This window comes from Oratosquilla oratoria, chromosome 12 (genome assembly GCF_046742065.1).
Source record: "Oratosquilla oratoria isolate Oo_2021 chromosome 12, ASM4674206v1, whole genome shotgun sequence".
Taxonomy (NCBI): domain Eukaryota; kingdom Metazoa; phylum Arthropoda; class Malacostraca; order Stomatopoda; family Squillidae; genus Oratosquilla; species Oratosquilla oratoria.
In genome coordinates this window covers 31,515,078-31,527,067 of record NC_134788.1, presented here as the reverse complement: position 1 = coordinate 31,527,067, position 11,990 = coordinate 31,515,078, and the positions used below count along the sequence as shown (strand labels likewise).

General features: G+C 34.3%; 1 protein-coding gene across 2 annotated transcripts; it reads right to left on the bottom strand.

The window, feature by feature from the left end:
* Positions 1-302: 302 nt before the first annotated feature.
* Positions 303-11,096, bottom strand: LOC143031221 (uncharacterized). 2 transcript variants are annotated; one of them, XM_076194793.1, is made up of 2 exons: positions 10,550-11,096; positions 303-2,769 (listed from the first exon to the last, which is right to left on the bottom strand). In XM_076194793.1, exon 2 carries the CDS (start codon positions 2,603-2,605, stop codon positions 716-718), a length of 1,890 nt encoding a protein of 629 aa, XP_076050908.1. In that variant the 5' UTR covers positions 2,606-2,769; positions 10,550-11,096; the 3' UTR covers positions 303-715. The 2 variants fall into 2 exon arrangements, with proteins under 2 accessions (XP_076050908.1, XP_076050909.1); XM_076194794.1 differs by having other exon boundaries at positions 10,946-11,096.
* Between the last annotated feature and the right edge of the window lie 894 nt (positions 11,097-11,990).

Genomic DNA, 11,990 nt, shown 5'->3' with positions numbered 1-11,990 from the left:
GCATTGACAGTAATGCACTACCTGTCCAGCAGTGATGTGCCCAGCTCTGACATATATATATACATATACAATATATATATATTATATATATACATACATACATATATATATATATATATAAATATATATATATATATAAATATATATATAAATATATATATATACACATATATATACATATACATATATATATATATAATATTTATATATACATATTATATATATAATATATATTATATATATATACATATATGTATATGCATATGTGAACAAATGCAAGAAATATACATAACACAGGAAAGACTACTAAGACCTATGTATCACTCAATCAACACACTATGGCAATAAATCATAATATATTATTCACTTCTCACGATAATACCCTGGTCGGTTCTGTGCCACACAAATAAATAAAATAAATCTATTTTGCAATAATATATATATATACACACACACACATATACATATATATATGCATATATGAACAAATAAAAGAAATATACATAACACAGGAAAGACTACTAAGACTTAAGTATCACTTAATCACCAAACTATGGCAATAAATCATAATATATTATTCACTTCTAAAGATAATATCCTGGTAGGTTCTGTGCCACACAAATAAATAAAATAAATCTAATTTGCAATAATGAATTAAAAATATCATTCCACTTGTAATTCTCTTATCTATGACAATTAAAGCATACAAAGCATTTTAAGTACCATTCAAATTGTGTTCCTCCTCTTTAATTTCAACCTTCAAATCACCCATCAATACCCCACTAGAGCAACCACTGTTAAGTGTACTTTCTTTAAACTCACCACATCTTTCCCTCTGCAGAGCCTGTGACTTGGAATGGCCTGCCTGCGGTGAACTAGTATCACAGTTAGTGCTTTGAAGATCCATATTGCTTAATTCTTTTTTCATAAGCTGATTGGGATCATATGCTGACCAAAATGTTGCATTTTTAATTGAGCAATCAAGAAGTTCTTTGGCATGTGTTTTCATATGCTTCTTCAAATCACTTAGAAAGCGATATGATGAGCTACACAGTTTACATTTGTGTTGGTTATCTTCCGCATGGTTTTTGAGAGAACTTCCTTGAGAAAATGCAGCCAAACACACTGCACATTTAGAATCAGCCTTGTCCAATTTTGTCAAAAGGTTATCTTTACCATTACTAGCCCGATAAAATACAGAACTGCATACTAAACATTTGTGAGGCTTTTCTCCCGTGTGCGTTCGATTATGCTTGATGAGGGAACTTGAATCGGAAAATGCAGCAACACAAACTTTACATTTGTATGGCTTTTGACCCGTGTGTATCAGAATGTGCCTGCGACGGGCACTGGAATCGGCAAACGCTGCATTGCAATGCTCACACTTGTAAGGCTTCTCGCCAGTGTGGGTACGGAGATGTACTTTTAGGTTCCCCGCGTGAGAGAACGACGACTCGCAATAGGTGCACTGGTATGGCTTCTCACCTGTATGTGTCCGAATGTGACCTTTAAGGGAACTGGAATCTGCAAAAGCAGCTGTGCAGAGTAGGCATTTGTACGGTCTCTCGCCTGTGTGAATACGAATATGATTTCGCAAATGTTCGTTCCGAGCAAATGCGGCATTACACACGGTGCATTTGTGAGGTTTCACGCCCGAGTGTGTGTTATAATGAGATTTCATATGAACTAACTGAGAAAATGCAGTATTGCACACAGGGCATGTGTACGGCTTCTCACCAGTATGCGTGCTGAGATGACCTTTCAGCGTGTTTGAATGCGAGAAAGCCGCAGTGCAAAGTGAGCATTTATACGGCTTCTCACCTGTATGAGTTCGAAAATGTGTTTTCAATTCCTTCGACCCGGAAAATGCTGCCGTACACCGAGTACATTTATACGGCTTCTCCCCCGTATGTAGTCGAAAATGTGATTTCAGCGGACCTGATTGAGCGAATGTGGCGAGACAAAGAGTACATTTATACGGCTTTTCTCCTGTGTGTGTCCTGAGATGACCTTTAAGAGTGGACGCGTGAGAAAATGCTGCGTCGCAAAGGGAGCACCTGTACGGCTTCTCACCAGTGTGAGTCCGAAGGTGCACTTTTAGGTTATTGGACCGAGAAAATGCAGCATCACAATGGGTACATTTATAAGGTCTATCTTCTGCATGTGCTGTCCTAAGGTGAGCCTCCAGGCTGTCTACTGTGGGGTATACTGCTTCACACACAAAACAGTGATACGGCTCTCTTTTATAGATCCAAGTAGCTTTTTCTTTTAATCTGCCTGGAGGTGGACCAGTAAAATTTTCAGACATGCCTTGGTAGGAACTTTCCTGTGTACTTTTTATATTTCCCTTTAATTCATGTAACTCTGGGCTTGTTAAGTTTTCTGAAGTAGATTGATAGAGTATTTCTTGCTTAATCTTGACATTTCCCTCAAATTCAACCAACTCTGGTTTTCTTAAATCTTCAGATGTGTCTTGGCTAAAACTTTCCTGTTTTAACTTGATCTTTCCCCTCCATTTGACCAGTTCTGAAGTTGTAAAACTTTCGTCTTCTTCATAGAAGTTATCCTCTGTACAGCTGGTCACAGGGTCTTCGAATTCATCCATGGTGTGAACCACATACAGAATAAGCAGTGCTCTATCAAGCTTTAATTCTTAGTTCAAGGGTTACAAAGACAGTTTTTGAATTCCATGGTTTCTTCTTTAGATAATTCTAAATATACCATGCCAAGATGTTTCTATTTAAGTAATCTTGTGCACAGCTGGAAGATCTGTAATAACAATTTAAACTAATTATTAAAAGTTCAGAGGACTGTATTATGACACACATACATTTTTTGATAAACTACATGCTTCCATTCAGGACACCACCCAGCTCTAAGACAATACCTACCACACAACAGGCCTGGCTACAGAATTAAAGTTCCCTAGATGTAATCATGAAGACATTGAACACCTCATCATACACTGTCCCACATTATCCCTAAACAACACAATCTCTCTTCATTGAGTTATCTATGGGCCTGTCCAGTGGTCATTGATTGCCAGTTACTTGGGAGCTGTAGATCTTCTGCAAGAGACCTGGGGGCATTGGATTGACTGATATGCTATACATAGCAAGCCACATTTCATAGGATGAATTTAGTGAAAATTTTTAGAGGCACTGGCAAATATACCAGAACCTTTCTAACACTGCATGAAAGCAAACAATGTAAGATAGAATGCCACTTATCCATATCTATATACCAAGGGCCTTTTCCCCCATAAAGGGGAAGATGCTAGCCAAACCATGCATCCGCACCCACTTATAATAATAACTGTTGCCTGGAGTTTGACTGGAAACTCACAGCACCACAGTGGCTGGCAATAGTCTCTATGCCCTCCTGCAGACTACTCTGGGAAGAGACTTTGGACTGTTATCTATGTTGTGCATGGGACTGTTTCTATGTTGCTGGCTTATAATAGTGGAAGGGAGTGAGCATTTGCAGGTTATTATGTGAAAAGTGAAGAAAACATAGTTGAAATTGGTAATTATCCTAGATCCAGATGAAAGAAAAAGTGCCAACAGGTTTTGAAGATAAGTGGCAGGGAGATATTCTCTTTGATGTCCATCTTGTAGGACATCTTTTGGGTAAATATCATTGGTCCTATAACAACCCTTGTCACAATATTCAATCAAAAACCACTTTTGTTGACGAATTTCCATTTTTTTTTTTACCATAAAGGATTACTTTGCAAATCTTTAGACTATAAGTCACTCATTAAATAGTAAAAATATTATAACATACATTACCAAAAAGCTGTCCCTTTTGCCGATTAATTTCCAGCTGGCTTTTGGTAATCATAAAGGATTATTTTCCAGCATCTTTACGCTATAAGTCATTCATTAAAATAAGAAGAATTACTAAACATTACCAAGAAGCTGTCTACAGTATTCCAAGTGGAAAATGCTTCAAGATGAATCCTTATTTTTCTGTTACTTTACAATTTGTCTTTTGAATAAAATATTATCTAGTGCAGTTACTACTCATTAATAATTTCAATATGTCCCTTTCAAATGCCTCCTGAAATCTATACTATTCTTTTAAATTCTATTTTCATGTTTTGTTTTCTTCACTTCATAACCTAATATGTATCCAAATTCTTGTGGGCTATAATTACTCTTGGTTTACAATATAACAAGATCTGACTTAGCTGGGGCTTATTGTATTCATGCACACACACCACAACTGGGAAAATTGTTTCTACCTTCATCTACATGAAAATTTTGTCCATTATTTCTTGTCTGGTAAGTAGTATGAAATATTAACTCCCTTTAGAATCTCAAAGACTTGGTCCACCCTCCCTACCTTACATGAACTCTTGTTTTGAGTGACACCAAATTACTTTATACAGTGGAAAGGCATCAACAGTGAAATTGATTAAGACCATTTCATCACCATTAACATGGTAACATATTTTGTATAATTTGCTATGGCTGTCACTTGATAATTTTTATTCAACTAAGGGATGACATCATAGTAATGAAAACTCATAGTTTTCAATTCCAAAATTCCATTCTACTCCTCAACTTACTCTTATTGTCTTTCTATATTTCATGATGATAATGTATCAATCTTTTTTCTTTTCCATGTACAGTACTTTTTACTTATGTGCTTTACAATGAACCTGATCAATACATTGTTATTCTAAAAAGAATGAAAAAAAAAATCCTCCTCCCACTTCTTGTTTAGTAGTGTGGGTGGAGACCACCTCAATTGGGGTTGTTTTAGCTTAGTATGTACATTAATATGTACACATATACATATATGTCCATATGTGTGTATATACATATATATATATATATATATATATATATATATATATATATATATACATATATATTGCTGAATAACCACAAAGAAAACCGGAAAAGAAACTAAAATTCCCAAGTGCTTTCATGATATTTCACGTCTTCAGGGGAATATGTATTCCCTGATGTGAAATATCACGAAAGCACTTGGGAATTTGTTTCACATGGTTTTGTGATATTTTTGCACACACACATATATATATATATATATATATATATATATATATGTATATATATATAGATCTCTTAATCCAACATTCACCAACCGCCAACTGTGTGTACATTTGGGCCCAGGACATAAACCCACTTTGGGAATTGGTGTTTTATGTCCTAGGACAATTCCCACAGTAGGTTTATGTCCTAGGCCCAAATGTCCACACAAGTGGCAGTTATTGAGTGTTGAATAAAGAAACGTATGTATTTAGCTAGTTGTTTTTTACAGGATGAGAGCTATGCTCATATTGACCTGTTTTCGTATCTCTCCACATCCAGTTTATTCTTAAAACTGTGTATAGTTCTGGCATTCACTGTTTCTCTGTTTAGTTTGTTCCAGACATCAATCACTCTATGTGGGAAGCTATTTTTTTCAGGTCTCTTCTGTAGCTGTCTTTCTTTAGTTTCTTTTAGTGTCCTCTTGTTTCTCTTTTGTCCCAATTTAATAAGTCATCTCTATTGAGAATTTCCATCCCTTTCATAATTCTGTAAATGGTCAACAAATCACCTCTTTCTCTTCTGTTCCAGTATTGACAGATGTAATTTTTCCAATCTTTGTTTGTATGTCAGATTTGACAGTGTAGGTGCAATTTTTGTCGCTGCTCTTTGGATTCTTTCTAATTTTCTTATGTTCTTTGTGCTAGGTGCCCACAGTGTTGCAGCATATTCTAGTTTAGGTCTTATTAGTGTAACAGCTATTTTTCTTATCATCTCCTCCTCTATATAGTCGAAGGCCACTTTCATTGATCTTAATAAGTTATAAGTCTCTCCAAATAATTTATTGACATATTTATCAGGTGTCAAGTCACTTGAGATGATTACTCCCAGGTCCCTTTCTGATTCAACTTTTTTGACTTCTTTGTTTCCAATTTTATACTAACTCGATATTCTGTTTTTGTTTTTTCCAAATTCCATTATGCTACATTTTTTAATGTTGAGGTTCATCTCACATCTCCAACTCCATTCCATGTTTTGTTTAGGTCTTCTTGCAGCAATCTGCAATCTTCTTCTGTTCTTACTCTCTTTAGTAATTTGGCATCATCAGCAAAGAAGTTCATGTAACAATTTACTCCTTCATCCATATCATTTATATATATGGCAAACATTAAAGGAGCCAATACAGAGCCTTGTGGGACTCCACTTTTCACATCTTCCCAGTTCAAATTTTTGTCTCTAAGTACCACTCTCATTTTTCTCCCAGTTAAGTCTTTCATCCAGTCCAGCAGCTTACCTTGTATTCCTCCTATTATTTAAATTTTTCTTATTAATTTTTTATGTGGTATTTTGTTGAAAGCCTTCTGTAAATCCAAGAAGGCGCAATCTGCCCAGCCATCTCTTTCTTGTATTATCTCGATTAATCTCGGGTAAAAGCAGATTAGATTTGTGGTGCATGATCTTCTACTTCTAAAGCCAAATTGTTTGGGGTTTATTATTTTATTTTCTTCCAAGTGTTTGGTCCATTTGTTTCTGATGACTTTTTTGCATATTTTTGCTACTGTGCATGTAAGGGATATCGGTCTGAAGTTTGTAGGATCTTCCCTTTTCCTCCTTTATATATTGGTACTATGTTTGCATCTTTCCAATCTTACAGTACTTTTCCTTCTTTGAGTGAGAAGTCTATTATCTTGTATAGGTTATCTGTCAGTTCGTCTATACACTTTCAGTATCCAATTTGCAATTCCATCTGGAATATATGCATATATATATGTATTTACATAGTTGTATTTACCTAGTTGTAATATACAGGAGGGGGGCTATGCTCGTGGAGACCCGTCTTTGTATCTCTCCGCATCAAGTTTTATCCTAAAATCTTGTATAGTGTTTGCACATACTGTATTATTGGCTAATTTGTTCCATGTATTTATCGCTCTGTGTGGGAAATTGTTCCTTTTCATGTTTTTTCTATAACTATCCTTTTTCAGTTTTTTTCCGTGTCCTCTCGTTTTACCGTTGTCCCACACTAACAGGTCATTCCTGTCTAAAACTTCCATTCCTTTCATTATTCTGTAGATAGTCAGCAAATCTCCTCTTTCTCTTCTTTGTTCCAGAGTTGGTAGGTTCAATTTGGATAGTCTTTGCTCATATGTTAGTTCGGCGAGAGTCGGTGCTAGTTTGGTTGTCGCTCTTTGTAATCTTTCTAGTTTCATAATAATCTTTTTGGTACTGGATGTCCAAAATGATCCTGTGTACTCAAGTTTTGGTCTTATTAGTGTAGTTAGTATTTTCTTTATAATTTCTTCATCCACATAAGCAAATGCCACTTTGATTGACCTCAATAAGTTGTAGGTTTCTCCAAATATTATATTTATATGCTTATCTGGTTTCATGTCCTTTCCAATCATCACTCCAAGATGTGTATGTACATATATATATATACACACATATTTATATGTATATATATATATATAAATATATATATATATATATATGTATATATATATATATAAATATATATATATATATATGTATATATATATTCATACATACATACATAACTAGGTCTCTTAATTCAACACACACACATAGCCATAACAACTTTTACTTTCCAACATTCTTCCAAACTACTATAGAAAATTTCACATGTGAGATTCACACAAGAAAATATATTCCCACACATTCTCCTAGCCAGTGACAGGCAAACAAACTCCTGGCTCCTAAACTAGCCCCTCATGCACTAGATTCATAAATTAAATACACACTTTAATATCATGCAACACAAGCAAATTCTGGGTCAACCTCACATGCACAACCTTAGCAAACATCAACAATACACAATGAATTGGCTCTGCTGCCATTATATGCTCAGATCCACAACCAAAAGTATCTCAACACAGATAAAGCCTTTTACAAGTGAACATCAAAACTATTTTGAATATACAGTGCACATAACACTCATACAAAAACCATTCACGACAGATAATATTACCTGCACATGCAGACTACACAACATTCTGAGAAGACAAAACACAACACAAAAGTGGACTCATACCACTACAACAAAATGTATCTTGCTCAAACAGGACTAAAGAAAATCACTTACAAACACCAAAATAGAAATAATCACCACCAAAGGAAAACATACACTACAGAGATATCTGCATACCACCCACCGCAACCCAAAACTACACACTTCTATTCAATTATCTAACTACATATCTGAAGGAGACCTGAATACACACCACCCATTGTGGCAACACACATTAACTGCAAACCAAAGAAAAAACAAAATACAAGAAAAACTCTTTAATTCATACTCAACTCCAGCAAACACAAGACAACTTTCTTAACACAACCAACAAATAAACAACCTCCCCAGACATTTCATGATAGTTACCCTCACTCTACCCATAAACATGGGAAAACATTCATAGCCTCCCCTCTGATCACTTCCCCAAAAATATCACCATAGAACTTACAGAAAACCTAACACCCCCGACAAAAAAGTACATCCATTACAAGTAAACATAAATTGCCTAATAGGCTGCAAAAACAAAAGACTTAGAGAACTTTGACGGATCTTAGTACCTTCCATAAATAAAGACACAGAAGGATAAAAATATATATATTCTAAAAGACAAGAAACATCTATCTAATGACCAGAAAACAAAATACAACACAGTTTTTCTCCAGGGAGCCTTCCAAATAAAAGACAAAGTAGAAAGGAAGGTGAATCTTACTAAATGTTAAAAAGAGCAGCTAAAACAAAGATATCACAAAACAAATAGAAAAAGAGGAAATCAGGTAAAGTAAACATTAACCCAAGTAAACATTAACATGCAATTTAAAATAAGATGGTTAGTGCAATTTGGAGTAAAATACCATCATCATAATGAGAAAGTAATACAAATAAAAAGCATTTCTCCACAAACTTCAAACCCATGACACCAGAAAACAGGAACCTAACCAAAAAGGTACACAAGATAAAACTGGACATAGAAGCTAATCCACCATTTCCCAACAAAGATGCAGACAATGCTAAACAAAAATTGAAAAACCAGAAAGAGGAAGAAAAAGAAGAGGGAAATTATCCTCAAAATTCCATACTCCACCAGTTTCATACAGACATCAACCCAACTATATAATAACTCCCAATGCAAATGGAAATAGACCTGACTATAGATACCAACTTCTCCAAATGCAACCACCACATTGAAGATACTGAACACACCCTACACTGTCCTTCTCTCACCCTACCTGGATAAGACCATGAAATAATTTGACTTAGGGATTGCACCAGTGGCTATATCTGGCTACTTTAGAACTGTGGACATCAAACATGATAGTGCAATGAAGGGACTGACAACACAGTTATACACATATATACATTACATGCATACACTTTGAAAGATCAAAGAGGTGATATGATTACAGTATTCAGGTTACTAAATGTGATAGATTGCACTGTCAGAAGAAATATCTTAATTACGGATAGGATGGCTCTAGGAGGTCATGGGACTAAATTAACAAACACCACATACCTCAAGTATATGAAGATATAGATTTCCATATAAAAGCATAATTACTTGGAATAGCTTAGGTGATATTGCCCATGCTTGAACAATACATGAATTCAAATCTAAATATGGTAATTGGAAATCAAGGGTATAGATTAAGTTAGAACTGTACATAAATTTGAGGCTTGGTATGATGCATTGGAGAGTGGGAGATGACACCCAATGGCCACTGCTCCTTTCCTGTACACTACAATTAGGTAAATATATATATAAAGGCTGTGGGCTAGCGTTCTGATGGACCCAGGATCAAGGCTTCACAATAGCTAGGGAGGTGCCAAGATAAGAGGGAGGGAGGAAGGAGGAGGGTGGAGGGAAGTGGAATATGTAGGGGATGGAATGGGTGGGCATCGTTTCTATGCTTTTTCCTTTTTGGCTACCTCCCCCCCCTGTGTAAGGGGGAAAAAGCCTTTGGAATATGCATGTATATATATATATATATATGTATACTGTATATGTGTATATATATATATATATATATATATATATATATGTACATATATACATATATATATATATATATATACATATGCATATATATATATATATAAATATATATATATGTATGTATATATATAAGTATATATATATGTATGTATATATATAAGCATATATATATGTATAGATGTATGTGTGTGTGTATATATATATATATATATATATATATATATATATATATATATATATATATATATATATATATATGTATATATATATATATATATATATATATATATATGTATATATATACATATATATATATATGTATATATCATATATACATATATATATATATATATATATATATATATATATATATATATATATATATATGTGTGTGTGTGTGTGTGTGTGTGTGTGTGTGTGTGTGTGTGTGTGTGTGTGTGTGTAAAATCACTATAATAAACATTTGTCAAACTAATAAAAACAAATTATAATCATAGATAATGTAAAAAAAATATGGATATAACTGACCTGAAAACGAAATTTACCGTCTACACACAACTGATACACTTTTGCTTTTCTTGTTGGTACCGTGTTTCTACATTTGATGCCCCATTTCTTCGCGAGTGTTGATACCATACTGTACCCATGCCCTCCTTCATACGACCGGCAATATCCACCTCATACCCCACCGTAGCTCTGACTGAGCGATAGTTTTATGTATTTCATTATTACTCTCGGTACTTTACTCCAATTAGAATCATATTTTGTGTGCTTTATGAAAGTAAATAAGGTGAATGAAGAGTGCGAGGAATACATTATGCTGAAATAGGACAATTATATGGTCGTTTGACATATGGAGATACTCAACTCCGAGCATTAAGAGTAAACTACCTCATCATATACTAGTTGGGCACAGACATATACCTTAAATGCGTGCAATCTTGAAATAAAGGGTAAAAGGCTTTCACAAAATGGCCACCACCAAGGAGGTGTTGACGTTTGAAATATAGATACCTAAACCTTGTAGAACGAAGTTGAAAAAGGTCTTGTTCCTTAAATAGTTGATTTAAGTGTCCTATTTATAGAATCAAAATCTATTTTGTAAAATTGGAATATATTTGTTATTTTTTCTACTAATGGGAAAGGAGTCTAATATTTGTTAGACCCATTTTCTTTAATATTATTATCAATACTGTTTACATGACGTTCTATATAGATATGAGGTAACGATGATCACCTATCCTACGCTCTGTTGGACAACTTTCAGACTTGGTGCTTAATTCTAATAATAGTAATGAATAGATGAATAAATAATAAAATATTATCTAGTGGATTTTGTTCACAATTATCTAACGTCCAATGACAGTAAAGTTATTTCACACTTAATTATTTACAATTCAAATTTATTTACCATAACCCCTCTCAAGGATTTTTTCGAGGGTTTCCCTTCAGTGTTTATTTTTATTTCCAAAATGCTATTTACAACTCCCTTGATCGATTCAGACTGTGGGTTTTTGATATCATAAAAGTGATCAATTGACCTGTAAACACGGGCAGAAAAAAAAGATAGTCCCCAGCCTGGCAGATAAACACTAGCACTGAGTCATACCAACTTTCACATATCGAAGAGAAAGAGGTTATATGATTACACTATTCAGGTCCTTAAAGGTGATACATTGCATTGCCACAAGAGATCTTGATTAAAGTTGGGAGAGCTTCAAGAGGTCAGGAATATATTTAGAAAGACCGCATGTCTAATGGATGTAAAGAAATACGGTTACAAAGGATTACAGAGGCGAAGCATGCCGACAGGAGACCTTTTGGTCCATAATTGGGTCGGATGCGGAAAAATTAGAATAATGATAAAAGATAAAGTTATGATAATATAGATAATAATAAATAAAATGAATACAGTTTTCCATACAGATGTATAAATACCTTAGCTTAGAAGGTGATATAACCCAAGCTG